The following is a 20,237-nucleotide window of genomic DNA, read 5'->3' on the forward strand; positions in this document are numbered from 1 at the left end:
TGCGCCAAGCTGGATCTGTCGACACCTCCCCCTGCTGCACCGCCACACCCATCTCAGCGCACCTCGGTCTGCCAAACTACCAAACTGAGTGCACCTCGGGTTGCGCTGCTCGAAACTAGCTCTGTGCGGGGTTCGCCACCCTGCGCCACCCTGCGCTGCGCCGGGAAACTAGAGGCCCCTGTGTCATAATGTGTAAAACAAACAAACAAACAAAAACATAAATTTGCTCCCAATTGCTTGTTATCCTGGATGACATTGGCCAACTGCCAGTTTTCAGACAAAATGCTCCAATCAACTGGATGTCATATTTGTTATAATATTTAAATATATCATTGGTAACACTCATACAATAATGCCTGTGGACGAGATTTTGTGTTTTATTTGATTTTTAACACTTTTTGTAGCTTTTTTGCATTTAACCATGAGGTGTGGACAGTTATCCCGTAGGACATTTTGTGACTAAAATGTCTAATATTTCTTTAACTCTGTAATACACTCAATACATTTCATATTATTTGACAAACAGAGATTAATAGATGTAATAAACGTACACATTTTCCTTATTTTTACTTCATATAGGGCTTTTGACTTCAAAATTGCACGTCACGTCATTGACCCACTTGCCACTTCAAATGGGCACGCTGTTCAATCAATCAATCAATCAATCAATCAATTTTATTTATAAAGCCCAATATCACAATTTGCCTCACAGGGCTTTACAGCATACGACATCCCTCTGTCCTTAGGACCCTCACAGCTGATCAGGAAAAACTCCCCAAAAAAACCCCTTTAACGGGGAAAAAAACAGTAGAAACCTCAGGAAGCGCAACTGAGGAGGGATCCCTCTTCCAGGACGGACAGACGTGCAATAGATGTCGTACACCATTGTGGTGTCATTTATGTACTAATTACTTGCCTTCAAAGTTTGGTAATTTTTGTGATTTGTTTGCTCTATTTTTACAAATCTCACAGGCAGTAATTGAGGCTCTCATAATTATGGACAGAAAAATGTGACCAACATCCAGTGTATTAAAGAGAATGGTATATAGAGCTCAACTCCTTTGACAATGTTAGTTTGTGAAACAGTATCTTAATAAGTAAGTATCGTCAAAAATATGGATTTATTGGGGCGTCGGTGGCTTAGTGGTAGAGCAGGCGCCCCATGTACAAGGCTGTTGCCGCAGCGGCACTGCAGCATGTCATTCCCTCTCTCTCTCTCTCTCTCTCTCCCCCCTTCACGTTTACCTGTCCTGTCCATTAAAGGCAAAAATGGCCAAAAAAATATCTAAAAATATAAAATAAAATATGGATGTATCAATAAATATCAATGCTGAATTAATTTTGCGAGTTAATTTTGACAGCTATTTTAAATTTAGTCTTAGTCCTGAGACGAAAACGGTTCATAGATTTAGTCACATTTTAGTCATTTTTATCCTTCATAGTTTTAGTCAACGAAAATTCAAGATGTTTTATCTTTTAGTCAATATGTTTTCTATATGTTTTTTATCTTTAAACTAATCCAGGGAGACTAATTCCTGTATCAGAAATCAGGTGACAGGTTCTATTAACATTTAATTTCAATATTTCCACACCTACAAATAATTTCTGCCACTTACAAACTGTCATTTCTCCAGCAGTGCTTGAGGGGTGATTTATGACTGCAAACTGATCATCATTTGAAAAGCTCAACATCTCTCTATATATAGTCTCAAAAACTTTGACACCACAAATAACTCATCTGAGACAAAGGGGATTTGTAAACTCGTGTCCTCTCATAGAGTCAGTGATTAAAACTAAACTTTCATCTCTGGCAGAGAAAATTGATCTGGGTTCAGACTGTTTACAGACCGTTTCACACTCACAGATAACTGGGCCTCCTACCTGCCTGTTGAATACTATCAACCCATGAACCTTCTTTAGACAGCTCTGGTCTGAGTCGAGTCCTGCGGGGATCAGATGTGAACATAGGTGGCCGGTTGCTTCTCGCTGTGCTACTGTTCAGTGACTAAGAAGCGGAGCTAGCTGCTAACAGCCACCGCTGCAACTAACAAACTCCACAATTCCATTCAGCAGGTCCACTATCCACAGTCAGACACGCGGCTGATTATTTACTGCTGAATTACAGCTCACATCTCGTACCAACAGCTGACACTGCTACACTGTGAGTGTCTTTGCTGGCTAGTGAAACATCCTGGTGCCGACTATTTACTGGAGATTACCAGCCTGTCACTCATGCAGCATTTGAAGATAATTAAAGATAATTACAAGCATGGATGTTGACACCTTTCAAAGTTTGATAGTCCACCACTAAAATTTTCATCACGTCTTGTCTTGTCTTGTCACAGCATAGATTTCGTCTTAGTTTTTATTAGCAAGATCTATTTTGAGATTGTCATCATCTCTTTTTCTTCATGTCAACGAAATTAACACTGCCACTGCGCTTTGTCACTATCTCATTTTATTAATGATTGCTACAGTCATTCTGCTGTTCTCTGCTACTAGCTTGCTAACATTAAGGGTTTTTTTCTTGCCTGTGTGTCCTTGTATGTTAGTCAGAATTTTTTGCAGGCTCATGGACGCAGCACAGACGGACCTTCTTTTTTTCCCCCTCAGCAGCAGAGTCTTGAGTCATGGAATTGATAATTGATCATTTGAGCCAGTCAAAGCTGATCAGATCAGATGAATGGATAAGAGGAGCAGCTGTTTGAGAGCGAAATTAAATGTTTAGACCCAGTACAATACATGGTTAAGTTTCCACCTGCCATTCTGCTGCTTCAGCTGTGATCAGAGTGCGCTCAGCGCACCTAAAGAGCGGTCAGGCTCTAAAAATAGAGAATCTATTTGTGGTGGCAGATGTTTTGGTTGTGTCGGTTTGCGGCAAAAAAATGAAAGTGAAGGAAACCCTGTCTTCTCATATTAATGTTGTATTTGTGTTTTTTTCCCCTCTTTTTTTTTTGAAAGGTACACAAAATACTGGACATGCTGTAGCTCATAGTGAGGGTCATTGGGGCCAGCTTGGATCCAAAGGAGTTCCAAAAGTTCCAGATACCCTCTGCCATGGCCTTCTCAAGTGATCACAACTTCACTGGAAATTTGGAAGGGCAGGGTGAGAATGGCTTCCCCTCTGCACCATCACTTGTGGATGAGCAAAATCTCAGTGCTGACTTTGAGCCCGCCCCAGTTGAGCCTTTATGTCCAGGGGAGCCCCAAAACATGATGCCAGCTACAACCCAACAAGCCATGCCTGGTAACAGTCAGCAGATAGGCCACTACATTGGCATGGAGTCACAGAATGCTATGGAGCAGGCATTTTCTGGTCCTGGGGGCATGGGTGGTGGAGGTGGTGGCATAGTTGTAGACCAGCATGGCCAGTACCCAAATGCTAGTATGAGCCAAGCAGCTAATACGCTGTTCTTCAACCAAGACCAGAATGGAAATATGTTCTACCCCTATCAATCATATCTATACAACCACAACCAGCAACTTTGTGTTTTACAACAACAAACACAGCAGCAACAGCACTGCCCAAATCAGCTGTTAAACCAGCACCAGCATCACCAACTTTTCCCACAGGCTTTGCAGCATCAGCAGCATCCTAATCTCTCCTTTGACCGGAGAGGTCAATCTCAGAGCCAAAAGCAAAGTCGCCTTTATCGACAGCAGGTTCAGAACCAACTAACTGCACAAGGATCAAAGTTGCGTTCAAGGGCTAAGCAAAAAAAGACTTATGTGGATAGTCAAAATGCTTCTTTGAATGGGACTTGCTTGCAACCACAGCAGCAGGGCAGCTACCAGTTGACCAGGCCAGATCTAGCCTTCTCTGGATCAAGATTGAGGGACTCTCAATCATGCTTTACTGTACATTCATCATCTGTGCCTCATTCTCTGCCGCTCAGTGCCACTGTAGGTTCTACCAAAGCTTGCCAACCTGCACAGGACCCTTCCTACCCTGGAGGCCCAAAAATACCCAGTCACAGTCAGCAGCCATTGTTCACAACCTCAGTGTCTGTTCCCGCCACCAGCACTGCATCCCTCACTTCTACAGCACCCACCCACTCAGGGACGGTAGGCCAGTTTCCATCCACAGTCAGTCCTACCAAAGCTGGCCAACCTGCTCAGTACCCTCCCTACCTTGGAGACGCAGAAATACCCAGTCACAATCAGCAGCCATTGTTCACAACCTCAGTGTCTGTTCCCGCCACCAGCACTGCATCCCTCACTTCTACAGCACCCACCCACTCACGGACGGTAGGCCAGTTTCCATCCACAGTCAGTCCTACCAAAGCTTGCCAACCTGCTCAGTACCCTCCCTACCCTGGAGACGCAGAAATACCTAGTCACAGTCAGCAGCCATTGTTCACAACCTCAGTGTCTCTTCCCGCCACCAGCACTGCATCCCTCACTTCTACAGCACCCACCCACTCAGGGACGGTAGGCCAGTTTCCATCCACAGTCAGTTCTACCAAAGCTTGCCAACCTGCTCAGGACCCTTCCTACCCCGGAGACCCCAAAATACCTAGTCACAGTCAACAGCCTTTGTTCACAACCGCAGTGCCTGTTTCCACCACCAGCACTGCACCCCTCACTTCTACAGCACCCACCCACTCAGGGACTGGAGGCCAGTTTCCATCCACAGTCAGTCCTACCAAAGCTTGCCAACCTGCTCAGGACGCTCCCTACCCTGGAGACCCAGAAATAACCAGTCACAGTCAGCAGCCATTGTTCACAACCTCAGTGTCTGTTCCCACCACCAGCACTGCAACCTTCACTTCTACAGTTCCCAGCCTCCCAGGGACGGAAGGCCAGTTAGAGGAAAATCTTCTCCAGACCCTATGTTGCTCTGGAGTATCCCAAGCCAACTCCAGCATGGCCAGCCCACTGAGACCTCAAAGCTACGGGGCCAGTCTTTCCTTGGAAGACCTCCTGCAATCAGATGAGGAAGACTTGGGGTTCCTGGGACATCCTGATCTTCTGGCTGACCTACTGCCACAGCTGAAGGCTCCTCCCAGCCAACAGGATGCATCTGAGTACTCCTGTGTCCAGTCCAGCCAGGAGAGTGGGCATGAGCACAGGACATCGCCTGTTGGGTACAAGGTAGAAAAGGTAAAACAATGTCACAAAGTTATTAATTTCATGTTTTAGTTTTTAAAAGAATATAAAGCATTCAAGCACATACATGCCACTTGATATTAAACAAACTGTAACAGGACAACCCTATGAAGGTAGTGTTCTTTTTGTCCTTGTCTAATTTATATCCGTACAGCCTATGCACTCTGTCCTTTACCCAAGTTTATTCTCAGTATAGATTGATATGGGGAATAGGAGGAGGGTGAAGTTTGATGGAGTGGAAATTAAGTAGATGTTAGGTGATTAGATGCCTGTCTGTTTGTGTGTGTGCAAATGCACATGTGAAAGTGCGGGGGAGAAGACAAGAGTGGTGGAGGACAGTGGATAGCACTCGAGGGAGGGGGTTTGGGAGATGGAGAAAGCAGTAGCTCATGGAAAAAGACAGAGAGGAAGAAGAGACGCAGAGGGGGGAAGTTTGGGGAATGCAACAGACATTTTCTCATGGTTTGCACCATACACTGTATATAAAGATGGACGACATGACAGCTCCCCAAAAGTGAAAACATCTCGATTGCCCTCTGGTGGCTGGCTGCAGTGTAGTTCATAATGTCTACCCTCTCCATGTCAGTGAATGGGACATGGGCCAAACTAAAAACTCAAAGTACACATCAAATAAATTTTTCCCAAAGATGGTTCTTGTCATTTAAGGTAGTTTTTAGCACGCTGCTCTATGTTCAAGTGTTATATAATGCTATTAAATGGGGATTTTGCAGCATGATTGAAAACTAGGGCTGACCCAAAAAATTCGAAGCTTAGAAGCTTCGTTCGATGGCACGGGATTCGATTGTGAAAAAAATAATCTAAGCTTCTGCGCTTTTTTTCCTGTTTTTTGGGGGGAGGCCTTAAACGCAACACTAACCCCCACCAGTCCGATACTGACAAGGAGCGCACTCAGAGCCGGCAGACATGTCCAAGAGGTCATCAGATGTGTGGTTGCACTTTAAAATATGCCCCGACAACCCCCAGAAAGCAGAGTGCCAGATTTGCCAAAAGCAACTGGCATATCACAACTCAACAACAAATTTGGGAAATCACTTGAAAAATGTAAGTAGTAATTAAAAAAGAAAAAATCTCCGACAAGGAAACAGAAAACTTGACGCACAATGGAGACCTGCTATTATCCTGCTTGAACACAGACGACTAAATTCTTTCAACAATGTCCTGCTATTATCCTGCTTGAACACAGACGACTAAATTCTTTCAACAATGTGGCTCAAAATAATGATAAAATAGATTTTATTGATGTAAAATATGCATTTTCCTGTTCCACCGGTCCGCTCTGAGTCTGGTGTCAGAGACACTTCTGATGCTATGAGTTACGCATCTGTTTGATTGTGCTGCAGTATGCGCCGAGGGTTTTAATTTAGTGTTCAATCAAAAGTTAAACATTACTTATCACCGACCATTAGTGTTTTTTCGTTTGTGAATATTTTATCTTAATTCTAGTGTTGGAAGAAACTGCATTTTCGCCATTATTTTATTTTTTAACACCCCCCCCCCCGTCGTCAAATGGTTCGAATTAAATTCATTCTGAGCTCCGAAGCTTCAAATGTCCATAAATGGATCCGAAGGTCAGCCCTATTGAAAACTGTGAGCCAATTGGTGGGCTCGCATTCAGTCACGCTGCTCGCAATCGGTCAGACAGGTGTGTGGGCGTATACTTGATACCGTGGAGAACGCTACTGCGCAGACTCCGAATGATGTCACCAGAGCAAGATGGCAATTTCTGTACAGTGGGAGTAAGTGAAGACACTTCATCCATCTTTATATACAGTCAATGGTTTGCACACCTAAAAGAAAGGCATGATTTTCATTGATCATATTTATGTTAGAATGCAGCATTTTAAAAACAACACATGTACCAGCAATTCCATAGATTTTGTTGAGTGCAACAGAAACAGATTATCTCCAACTAGAAATGTGAAAATTCACACATTTTTGTCATAGGAGCACTTGTATTTTCCGTTGGTTGAGTACTGGCTTGACTATCCCCCAACAGGAAGCAGGTGACAACAAATCTGGTGTCCTGTGTGGATTAGCTATGGTTAGGCAGACCATTTGCCCATCTGCAAGGTTCCTTTATTGAAGTGGGGCCATGAACCACAGCCATACCAGCGTGCATCTCTTGGTCTGTGTCAGCATCCAACCCTGTGCTTACTATATGTTCACACCAACAGCGACCAGAGCTGTTCAGTTTCAGAGACCAAAATAAAAAGAATGAGGCTTGGGACCACGTCGCGGAGGTAGTTGTTTGGTCTGGTGAGTTTTAAAGTGTGTAATGTTAGTAACAGAGGAGTTGAAGAATTGCAGACTAATGTTGCAACCTAGCATGCAAATCTTCCTTGCTTGGTTTGAATGGGATGACATACGTTATCTGTTTTCATTGACCAAACATAACTTTCTGTAGGCCAACTATGAGCTTTTTGACTGGACAACAGCAAGCAGCAACTATGCCGCTTTCAAGCCAGTAGTCCTCTTTGCAGCTCTTTTAAATTGACAAGCATGATTGAACGTTCAATGATTCATGTGATGAGCGAAGAGAGCGACCAAAGCTGCCACAAGTATTTTTGACAGTTGTGTTTCTTGGGCGTCCACAAGAGAATTTGCCTCTTTGGAGCCTTCTGGTCTGAACGTACAGTTACAGGCTGACTGTGCTATTGAACAGCCTGCTGATAGTGTGTTTGCTGAACAGGCCAGGCATCAGGGGGTAGCTGCCAAATTCAAAGGTTAAACTGAGTAAAAATAAAGTCTTGGGCCCTGTTGTAATGGATCAAAAATGTGTCTAGAACTCTAGCTTGTCTTATGAATCAATTCAGCAATGTTTAGGGACTGCAAGGAGTTTTCTCTGAGTAGGTAGTTCAAGCCTTGAAGCATTCTAGTGAGACCTGTTTGAGCTGGATACCAGTTTGTAACGCTTACGTTAATGTTAACGCTAACGTCAAAGGAATACTTCACCCCCTAACTGACTATTTGTAAATTCATTGCTCACCGGGTGTTACATAAAATTTGTAAAGAAAATGTTTTACCTAAAGTTTGATTAGTCATTAGTTACACTACTCATTACTCGGAAAAGTAATAACTTTGACTTACTATTTGCCATATACTGTTGTTGTCATTGGCTCGTAGTTGGCTGAAGTTAGGATTTATTTTAAAGAAGATAGCAACTGTGGTCATGGTTGATGTGGATTATCTTCTGTAAAACAAATCTGAAAGTCTGCCCTTTGAAGAAGAACACAGATTGAACACCTTGGTGCCCACCAGCTGTGGGATATTGTTATAAACTAAACTGCTGGTAAAAAATAATTTCAGATTTAACATGGAATGTTCTTCAGGAAAAAATGTCAACGTCACAATTTTTGCATCTGTGTTTGTTATTCAGAGGGAATGGTACCAGGGTCCTATTTCAGAAAGCAGGATTAGTGAAAACTCTTGAGTATGTTAAGCCTGAGATGAGGGAAACTCTGACTTTTCCGTTTCACAAAGCCAGTTCAGCATAACCCTGAGTCAGTTACTATGGCAACTTACTCTGTGAAGCAAACCCGGTGAGTGGCAGCATGGGTAGGTTTCACACACGACTGTTTATCTGTGTTTTTGACTAATATTCTGATTAAACTAGGGGTTGCTTTAACTACTCTGTCAAACTGAGTATGTGTGCATGCTGTCATATGAAGTTTTCATATGACAGCCAGTCACCCTGATCATTAATTCCATGGGTTATTGACCAGATATTTTTCTCCATCCAAAGCTGTAAGTAGAGAAATTTGCACATATCTGTTGTTCCAAATGGAGGTTTGATGTGTGGTTAGGTTATGCGTGTACCTGAGTTTTCAGCACAGTAGTACTTGTTTGTGAGGGGGAAGAGGGAGTTGTACTTGAATTGAGTGTGTCAGGAGCATGTCGGAACACCGCCAGCCCTGACTGTCAGTTGGTCTGAATTTAAAGTGTGCTCTTTTATTTCGCTGTTCTATCTTTCCTTCTCTGTCTTGCCTCCTTCTGCCGGGATTAATGGTGTGCTCCTTTTGAACTGGGAAGTTGGAGTGTTCGACTTCTGATGGGAAGTCGGACTGTCCAACTTCCCAGTCGGAAGTTGCTACCGGAACGACCCCTGAAGTTGGAGGAACATCACCAAACTCCGCCTCACAACCCAAGATGCCTGCTCCGTATCCCAGTCGTAAGTGAAAGCAGTGGTCACACACTGTTTATTAACAAGTCTGTCTTATTTGTGTCTCATTAAACAGGTTGTACACACAGTACTGTCCAATGTCCTTCTGTGGACATGTTGCTTTGGTGTTCATATGCACAAAGTACCACCTAAGGTGCTGTTATCTACTGTGTTGTTGTTGTTTTTTTCAAACTTTATTGAATACATGCATGCATCTACAAGCATGTAGATGTAAGGGAAAACTGGAGATCCTTGCTGCACACCTGTGTTTACACACAGTCTGCGAGAAGCACTGTACTGTAGTTTGACAGAGCTATTGTTATCTTTGTAAAGTGTTTTGTTAGCTTTTATGCTGGGTACACACTACACGATATCGGCCTGTTTACAGCCTGACGCAGCGTTGTATGGTGTCTGCTCGGATTGTGAACGACAATGAATGTCGTATGCGATAATCCATCGTTTCATCTTGTGTAGTGTGTCATAGTAGACGACAACCGACACCACGTCTGGGACGCCTCACGACATCCCGACAGAAAATCTAGCATGTTTGATTTTCTTTTTGTTGTTCACGACTGCTCCTTTCACAGCCGTCACTTTGACCAATAAGAACACAGAGCAATCTGCTGCCATAGACAACTGTACTACAACAACACCCCAGGGTTTTAGATATTTCCTCGAGGGATGTTACCACACAGAGTAAAAGGGAAAAATGATGGCGTCAAACAGCAGAGGCACTTTATCAACCTGCTGAGTACTGCCATTAACATCAAGCTAGCAAACAATGTACTTTCTTTGTAATGGAGGATATAAAGGAATAAAATTGTAAGAAAAATAGTGGCTTTTATTCACCACAACTGCAGAGGCTACCAGCTTCATTTGAAACCGACTACATTATAAACGGGTCGTTATTTATTCATCCCTCTGTATTTTTATATTTTTACTTTTTATCTGCTCCTGTTTGCGTTGATAAAGTTAATGCATCGTGCCGTCATTTCAAACTCAACACTTTCTATATCTGTATAAAATTAAAAGCCCCTTATAACTTTAGTTGAGTTGAGTTGTTTTAGTGTGAAACATTTGCAGGAATTTGTCGGGAGGATTCAGCGACTTGAGTACGGCTCTGGCCGCATTTTCCTGGATGAACCCGACCCAAGTCCGAGCCCAGCCCGAATCTGACGTATAGACAGTGTGTAAATGACCATCAAAAGACTGCTGTTTCACACAGTCAAACACGCCGCTCGCACAGCAGCGTAGCACGGCACTGTATACACACTCAACTGGAGCAGAGCCTATGTTGTGTTCAGGTGTTGTCACATAAATAACAAATTCCAGCACTTATATACTAATATTAATATTAGTATATACTATATTAATACCACACGTGGGCCAAACCCGAACTCTACAATCACGTAATCTGACATAGTGATTGTCGGAACAGACAGAAGTGTTGTGTAGTGTGTACCAGGCATTATGAAAAAAATCCCAAATTTAAAGAAAGGCAGAGTATCAAACACAAAGTGACAGCTGGAAGTCCAGAAAATGAATTGCAGAGTCACCAGAAATTATTTCTATTTTCCCCCATTTCTATGACTGACCAAATCGAAGAAATTTGACATCAAGGCACAAATTTACTTTGAGATTCGTGAATGATGTAATTCATCCCAATGTTCAGTCATCCGGCCTGCACAGAAGTTTTACAGTTATTAATTCAGTATTGTTTTACCATGCCAGTCATCAGTGATTAACAGATCCTTATTTGGATTTGGAATTAGTGTTTGTCGGCCCTGTATCATTGAACGAGACAATTCTCTTTTGCTGATGGCTTCATTGTTTACTGCTAACAGGAATTTTGTAATTTCAGAAGAAAATATAAGATGAAATTCTGAGGTAAGGCCATCATTCCTCAGTGATCTTTTGAGTTCAACATTTAACACACCCCACTTTATTTCTTTAATAGATAACATTTCATCATCACGCTCTTGTTTGAAAGTATCACTTGCTTTTTTAACATCTTTCAAACTGTTGAACATACTAGAACTGTCATTAAATTTTAATTTTTATATAGCATTAAATAAAAACTGGGCAAGTTTCAAAATCACAGTATAGTCTTCTGTTACAGAGTCATCCATCTCTAATTTAGATAGAGAATTTCTTTCTTTTTTTAAACTAAAAAAATCTTAAAAAAAATTTCACCCTCTTTTAATCCACTTTAATCTTGACCATATAAAAGCACCCTTTGCCCTCTCTCTATAAAATATGTCTAGTTCCTGTTTGAATGTAGCTAAATGTGGGGGCAGGTCATCTCCTCCAGACATATTTGATGTGATGTCTAAAATACATTTTATTTAATTCTCTAATTTTGTTAATTTCTTTTGGCAAAATTGGATCACAGATTTCCTAATTTGACATTTAAGCAATTCCCAATAGCTTCTGTAGTTATTGTGAGAAATTACATATTAGCAGCACTGTTCAGCGTCACAGTGACGCAGACCTCCTATCTATTTCTGTAAGCTGAAACCATTTCCCTGAGTGGAAACAAAGCTTTTATTTACTTAAATTTCACAGATAAGAAACAAAAAATCGTGAAGACAATAAAGCCTCCACAAAAATAGCATTTTAAATCTTGTGTGTGATTTATCCTGGCTTCATATGAGCAGAGGAAATCACCGCTCATCACTAGGCTAATTTATACAATCTAAAATGCCATAGACTTGTGCTAATAACATTAGCATGTTAGATTTGTTTGGAAAACGTGTTTAGTATAAGACAGTTGTTTTGTCAGTGAACCTTGTGAGTTGTAATGGAGCCGAATTATGTAATGTTACCTTTGTTAAATGTTGCTGTTGTCCCTGGCTTCATATGAGTAGAGGAAAATTTGTTAAATGTTGCTGTTGTCCCTGGCTTCATATGAGTAGAGGAAAAGTCTGCTAGCTGTTAGGATAATTTATACAATGTAAAATGCCATAGGCTTGTGCTAATAACGTTAGCATGTTGTATTTGTGGGGAAAATGTGTCCAGATAAAGACAAGTGTTTGTCCGTGAATGCTGCGAGTTATAGTGAAGCTGATTTGTGTACTTGTGTTTGAAACTGTCTCTATTAAGTCACGTTGTGTGTTTAATGTGTGTTTAATGTGTATTTTGAATCAACTAAACTTTACAGCACTTCACAGAAACCTCTGTCGATGACTAGTGTTTTGGAGGTGTAACTGCAGAGTGACACAGACACACCACTGCACAAGTATAAATGCTCACAGCGGCGTAGGCTACGGCATAGGGTCTGCTGCACAAGTATAAATCCCCCTTTAGTCAAGCCAAAATATCCCATATATGGCAGCTGCCATCTTGTGCTGGCCAGAGTCCGACCAACTGCGAGCAGCGCTATTGAATGCGAACACACTGATTGGCACGCACAGCTCAATCAATCATGGAATTATGGCATTAAATAACTAATTAAAATCAAAATGATCAGAAACAATAACTCTTTATCAAACATCAGGGTGATATGAACTATTGGAAATGACAGAAACCATCTTTAGGAAAAATATTTCCAACGTGTGCTGTGAGTTTTTATTTTGGCTCATGTCTCATCAACTAGCTTGAGAGCGGGCTTTATGACCACCAGGAGGCCATGGAGATGTTGGGCTTCGTTTATCAGGAGCAGTCATGTCGTCCATCTTTATATTCAGTCTGAACTAAACAAAACTTAACAAGGCTGTGATGTAACTGTGTGAAACACTGTTAAATAACCAGGAGCCTCATTCACCAACCCTTGTTCTTAAAATACACTCACAGCTTTCAACAACATTCTGACAGTCTACATTCTTTTTCTGTCTCTGTCTCCCTCTCTGTCTCCCTCTCTGTCTCCCTCTCTGTCTTCTCCCTCTCTGTCTCCCTCTCTGTCTCCCTCTCTGTCTCTGTCCCCCTCTCTCTCTCTCTCTCTGTCTCTGTCCCCCTCTCTGTCCCCCTCTTTCTGTCTCTTTTAATGTTTGGAGTCCACGCTGTGAACCTGACGTAGAACTTTCACCAGAACAAATTTAAGAAGAAACCTTAGGAAGATATTGGCAGCGAGGCTGGGAGTTATGTGTTAACAGTTGTGATTAAAGGATTGTTTTATATTACTCTGAGGTCGATAGTTGTCTGTTAATAGGAAATGCGTTTTTGGAAATGCTGTGAGTGACTTGTGAATGTGGAGAGGTTGAGTCTTGTTCCAAATTTGTCTTGTTCCAAGTTTCTTAAAACTCTATCGCAGTTGTGATGTTAACAATGTGTTTTGTTTTTTTTTGCTGTGTTTTTAAGTTGCTCTTGAGGAGAACATTAACATGTTTTTGGAATCCCTGGAGAACACCCCATATACTTCTGACTGCGCAAAGATCACAGAAAACCTGGTTAAAACCGGAGACACCATAACAGGTTAGTTCCATAACCTTAAGACAGGAAGTCTCTGCCATTCTTCGTTCATCTGCTCTCAAGTGCAAAGAACATGCCAGAAATCTTGGTGTTGTCATCGATGCTGATCTTAACTTTCACTTTCACGTTAACAATGTCACAAGATCATCCTTCTTCCATTTGAAAAACATCTCAAAATTCCGAGACTTTCTGACAAATTCAGATGCTGAAAAACTGGTTCATGCATTTGTAACAAGCAGACTCGATTATTGCAATAGCCTCTTTTCCGGACTCCCTCAAAAATCCATCAAACGACTGCAACATATTCAAAATGCTGCTGCACGTATTTTAACCAGAACTAAGAAATATACACACATCACCCCAGTTCTTCAGTCCTTACACTGGCTCCCATTGAAGGCCAGAATTGAATTTAAAATTCTTATTGCCTATAAGGCACTGAATGGCCTTGCCCCTAATTATATTAAAGAATTACTTGTGCCATATGAGCCAATGAGAACTCTCAGGTCATCAGCTAATGGTCTTCTCGTTGTTCCCCGTGTGCGCACTAAAGCTGGAGAGGCAGCATTTAGCTGCTATGCTCCTAGCAGATGGAATGCCCTTCCAGGTGATGTCAGAAATGTGCCAACACTGAGCTCTTTTAAAAGTAAACTTAAGACATTTCTCTTTACTGCTGTTTTTAACTAGCCTGTTATTTTTTATTTATTTATTTATTTATTTTTATCACTAAATACTAGAATCACTATGCACTTTAAATAAGATGCATCCATGTATGCTTGCATACATTCATGTTCTTGTTTGTTGTCTGTCTGCGTGCTTGTAAATATGTGCTCATATTTTATGTTTTTATACATGTTTTTTTTGTGAAGCACATTGTGTTGCTTTCTGTATGAAATGTGCTTCTTAATAATAAATATAGTGATGATGTTACAAAAGTTCATGCTAAGCTGTTATTTTCATGTGTGTTTTAGACAGCTGCAAGGAGATTGCCAATCCTGCACCCTGCCCGTCACCATCAGGTGTGCCAACCAATCACATATTCAGCAAAGTGCAAACGCTGTTCATAATTAGCCAAGTGCAACAGCACATTACGTCTGAAGGACTTGGTCTCCCTAAGAACCTGGTAGAATTGAATGAACGGCTGAAATCTCCCAAAGGCAGTAAAAAGGAATTCTGGATGGACTTAACAGAAAAGTTGAAAAGTGAGTTCAGACAAGCGTTCAGCTATGAGAAGGTAAACAGGAAATGGAACACTCTGGTCGAAGGATACAAAAAAGTGAAAGGCAATAATAAATTAACAGAAAAAGGAACACGCTTCAAATTTTATGCAGAAATGGATGCACTTATGGATCAAAATGATGAACAAAATGAAGTGGACCCTCTTATCAGGACATCAGAGGAGCTGCAGGTGTGCAGGCCTGAGGCCCTGGGATGTTGCAGCAGTGTCACAGCATTCGCTGAAACTACACTTAGCCAAGCTACACCAAGACAACTTGCTGCTAAACGTAAGCCAGAACCCTCTGCCACACCTGCGCCAAAACCCTCTGTCACACCTGCACCAAAACCCTCCGTCACACCTGCACCAAAACCATCTGCCACACCTGCACCAAAACCCTCTGCCACACCTGCACCAAAACCCTTTGCCACACCTGCGCCAGAACCCTCTGCCACACCTATGCCTCCTTGCAAACGTAAAAAGTGGGAGGATGAGGAAAAGATGTCCTTGCGAGAGTTTGATGAAAACTGTCAACGGCGCCATGAGGAAGTTATGCACATGCTAAACCGTCAACTGGACGTTCAAAAGATGAAGATACAGCTTTTGTACATGATGTATTCACAGCGGCGTTAAAAGCTGTACAGTGTCCAAGCTCTTGCACAATTTTTTACCTTTTTGTTTTTTAGTTCATTTAAGAAGGGACAGTGCAAATGAACAAATACACATGGTATAAAAATGCCAGAATTAGCCAAAAGGCTATTTTTCATTCGTAGTCCCTTGGCCAAGATGTTACACGAGGCTACCTTAAATACAACAAAACACAAAAAAGCAAACCACAAAAAAAAAGTGAGAAAAAGGAAAAAAAAGAAGAAAGAAAACGACATACAATATAAAAGACCGTCCTGTTAATTATTTACTTTATGTTTGTCTTTTTTTTTACTTTTTTTAAAACATTTTTTTATACAGTTTGCACAAAAATAGCACTTTTTGCACATTGTGTCTAACTGTCTATTAATTGTAAATTGTAAAAAAAAAATCTTCAACAGGCTCCGGCTGTGACACCTCAAACACGGCAGGGAGGTCAAGTTGAGTGGCCTTTGGTGAGGCCTAGCTGACAGCCTGTCAGTCAGAGTGGCTACACCCTTAATTATGCAGAACTTAAAGCCTTAATAACATTTAAAGGGGATCGTTATAAAAAATATTCACCCCTTGCATAGTTCAATCAATCAATCAAACTTTATTCATATAGCACTTTTTGTACAAACAGAATGTAGCACAAAGTGCTTTACACACACACACACACACACACACACACACACACACACTCACACAAAAAGATTAATTCAGAGACTCTAATGGTAAGGACCGAACAGTAGAAGACTACTATAAAAACGGTAACTGAGGAAACGCTATCATAAGTAAGGAAACACCAGAGGCAGGATAAAGCAGAGCGGATTGCTGACAGCTATCACAGAGCTGTCAATCAGACTGGAGCGCAGTCTGTGTTTCTCCTGGGGGATTTTAATCGCTGTGACCCGACCTGGAGCAATATGAAACCACTACGGCCAGAATGAACAATATACTGGACCTGTGCTATGGGAATATCCCAAATGCATATGTATCAAAGCCCCGCCCCCCTCTCGGCCGGTCAGATCACAACGTCATCCTGCTACTACCAAAATACAGATCACAACTTAAAACGAGTGAGACAACAACAAAAACCATTAAAGTCTGGAATAATGAAGCAACCGAAACACTCAGGTTGCTTTGAACTCACTGACTAGGACTTGTTTTTCAGTGACTGTGGTAGGGATTTGAATTCACTGACAGAAGTACTGACCTCCTACATTTTATTCTGTGAGGACACTGTCACTCCCACCAAAAAAATAACCATCTATCCTAATAATAAAATATGGTTTACCAAAGACATGAACCTCTGCCTAGCCCAGAAGAAAAGAGCATTTCTTCAGGGGGACAAGCAGAAGGTGAGGGAACTGGAGAGGGAGTTCAGGAGACAAACAGACCCTGCCTCTTTTGCAGAAGAGCTGAACACCTTCTTCAGTAGGTTTAACCAAAACAAAGCATCAGATAGCTTTAGCTGCCAGACTCTGACCAACAATCAAGCCCCTGCTGTTGATGAGCAGCTGGTAACCTCCATCTTACAGAGAGTAAACCCACACAGAGCCTCTGGCGCTGACAGGCTCAGGGGCTCAAAGGCTGCGCTGCACAGTTGGGTGCAGTCATCACCAGACTGTTTCAGCATCTTCTGGACTCTGGTTGTGTTCCCAGACAGTGGACAGAGTCCTCAATAATTCCCATCCCAAAAAAGGCACATGCAAAGGACACTAAAGACTTCAGGCCCGTGGCCCTCACATCAGTGCTTTGCAAGTGCATGGAGAGAGTTGTGGCGACTTAATGTCAAATATGCTGCCTGAAAAACTGGATCCCCTCCAGTTTGCCTATAGGGCAAAACGAGGTGTAGAGGACACAAGCCTTATTTACGATCTTATTTATGGACTTCTCCTCTGCTTTTAACACTGTAAACACTGACACTCTGCTGCACTGGACCTCCAGATCCACCCAACTTGGATTTTATGGATAAAGGACTTTCTAATGGACAGACCACAGCAGGTGTTTTTAAATGGTAAACTGGTTTTAAACACAGGGCTCCCACAAGGCTGTGTTTTATCCCCCATTCTGTTCTCTGCCTACACCAATAACATCACCTGTGTCAGGGAGGGAATGAGTCTTTTTAAATACGCTGATGACATGGCACTGGTGGCCCACATGGACAGTATGGAGGCTCTCACCCAGGACCAACTGCCAGTCGACGACCTAGTCACAAATTTTAGTGAGAAATCACTAGAACTAAACATTTCAAAGACTAAGGAGTTGTGCTGTGTAGGAAGAGACAGAGCAGCAACTGCATCTCAGCTTTTTAAACCTTTGTTTACTCAGGGAGAGCGGGTGGAACAGGTGGAGTGTCTTAAGTATCTGGGGACACAGATGGACACCTGCCTGTTCTTCCAAACACACTCGGACACAATCTACAACAAAGCATTCCAGTGCCTGCATCTTCTCAGGAAGCTGTGTCACTCATTGGATCCATTCTCACCTTCAATAGCACATCTTGGTACAACTCTCTCACTAACAAACAGAAAACAAAACTCTCTCATATCACAGATCAACTGTCCCATCTGTATGAGCGCTCCGTTATCAGGAAGGCCACCCTGATTAGAGAGGAACCCTCTCATCCCCTCCATCATTCATTCAGTCTCCTCCCATCAGGCAGGAGTTACAAAGTCCCGCTGGCCAGAAAAACAATCTATAAAAATCCATTCATTCAAAATTGCAATAACAGCCCTCAACAGTAGAGGAATTTCAGTGCACTGATAATGGTTCGCTAATGCTGCTGGTCCTTTATCTTTTATGTGTCGATGTGTGTTGCTTATTTTACATCCTGTGTATTTTTTGGATTCTTCGGTCCTTTTATAAGTCTGTAATAGCTTGCACGTGTAAATGTTATGTTGATTTCTGTCAAAGAGGAATTTCAGGTACCATTTGGTTCAGACAATAAAGTATTTATTCTTAAAAAAAAGAAGGAACAAAAAAAAAAAAAAAGAAAGAAAGACCTGACCAAACAGTTAGATACAGTCTCTTAGCAATTAGCTTCTGTCTATTAGCAGTTAGCTCCTATTAGCTCCTCACCGTCAGCTCAGACTCGAGTTACCGTTTGTTCAGTGCAGGGTGCAAGTGTCACACAGGAAGCCAATGCAAAGACTTTAAAATTGGTGTAATGTGTGCTTTCTTGGGTTATAACACTGGGTTATGTCATGAATGATGAAATAACCCATGGAGATCAAAACTGTTTTCGTACCAGGCTGTAAACATGTTTATTTTAGCTGTAAAGATGGGCATTTTAACATGAGACTCTGTGGAGATTTGCTCTGTTTTGGAGCTAGCCCCAAGTGGCCAGTCGATGAATTGCATTTTTTGGCACTTACGCATGGGCCTCACTTGTCAGCCCTAGGGGTTGCCGCTTGGGTTTGCACGGACTGCATTAAAACAGATGTGTTTTTCAGTGGTGGGCATTTGTCCTCTTGGAATAATTTCACATAGCCTATTTTTTGCACTTTTGTAGTCTCAAATGTATAAAAGAACAGTACAAGAGAAATAATTATTATTAATGCCGTTATTATTGTTGGTAAGATTTTGGACATGAGTCAAATAAAAACCTATCGAAGCCATACCCAAATTAAATCGAAAACTGTTCTTGTTCCATTGTTAGTACATGTCCATACATAGTCTTATTTGAAAGGTAATAGAAGCTGGGTTTCCATTACCCTTAGAAATGCGCAAAATCTAAATAGTGCAATAGAAAACAGGTAATGGACACAACTGAATTTCGCAAAACCTCTCAAATATCACTAGAACAGTTTTACGCTCTCATGAGGTGGTTTTTCAGATGTGTCGATACAGATGTATGTTGCAAAAGTGTAATGGAAACACTTTTAGTGCATTAACACGTCACGTGACCCCACTACGTCACCGGACGGGTTCTTTTCCATCCGGTTTTACAGCGGCTGCCATATAACCAAAACAAAATGACACGGTACGTGTGGACAGAGGAAACCGCTATCATCCGCTGCCTTCGTCTTTTGTTAAAAATGGTCACGGCAACAGCAGTAGTATGGAGCTTTATCCCTATCTTTATTCAAGAGAGTGGTCTATCAGTTTGAGAGCATTATTTATTGATTTCACGTTCAAAAACCCTGCCCTTGCACTCAAATAGCCTCTGCTTGCACTTGGATGTACTCTGTTTCTGCTCAAACTGTGTGCTCGCACTCAGATACCATGTTGCTCGCACTCAGATACCATGTTGCTCGCACTCAGATACCATGTTGCTCGCACAGATTTCCTGCTTGAGCTTCAGCTTTTCTCCTCGCGCTCAAACTGTTTCTGTGTGCTCGCGGAGTTTCTGCTCTCAGATTTCTGCCCTGCGCTTGGATTTTTTTGTGTAACAACCCTGTTAAAATCCCCCAACCAACAGAATGCCAGATTTACTGTTGACCAATGAAATGATCCATGCCTCCTTGTGGGCGCGCTCGCTTTAGCGCATATACACTGCTCAAAAAAATAAAGGGAACACTTAAACAACACAATGTAACTCCAAGTCAATCACACTTCTGTGAAATCAAACTGTCCACTTAAGAAGCAACACTGATTGACAATCAATTTCACATGCTGTTGTGCAAATGGAATAGACAACAGGTGGAAATTATAGGCAATTAGCAAGACACCCCCAATAAAGGAGTGGTTCTGCAGGTG

General features: G+C 41.9%; 1 protein-coding gene across 8 annotated transcripts in view; it reads left to right on the top strand.

Annotated features, from left to right (window-relative positions):
• Positions 1 to 20,237, top strand: part of LOC126384896 (mucin-5AC-like) — a 32,594-nt gene that overhangs the window by 6,632 nt on the left and 5,725 nt on the right. For 4 of the 8 annotated variants that reach the window (XR_007569362.1, XR_007569363.1, XR_007569364.1 and 1 more), the window contains exons 3-6: positions 2,962 to 5,103; positions 9,160 to 9,298; positions 13,586 to 13,699; positions 14,665 to 14,712. Coding sequence is in view for 5 of the 8 variants with exons in the window: in XM_050036280.1 (XP_049892237.1) it covers positions 3,058 to 5,103; positions 9,160 to 9,298; positions 13,586 to 13,699; positions 14,665 to 14,712 (2,347 nt within the window). In the remaining 3 variants the exon portion in view is untranslated. Of the gene's footprint in view, positions 1 to 2,961; positions 5,104 to 7,126; positions 9,299 to 13,585; positions 13,700 to 14,664; positions 20,231 to 20,237 lie in introns of those variants that run through there. The other 4 variants (XM_050036276.1, XM_050036277.1, XM_050036275.1 and 1 more) reach the window with 2 other exon arrangements.

This window comes from Epinephelus moara, chromosome 23 (genome assembly GCF_006386435.1).
Source record: "Epinephelus moara isolate mb chromosome 23, YSFRI_EMoa_1.0, whole genome shotgun sequence".
Taxonomy (NCBI): Eukaryota; Metazoa; Chordata; class Actinopteri; order Perciformes; family Serranidae; genus Epinephelus; species Epinephelus moara.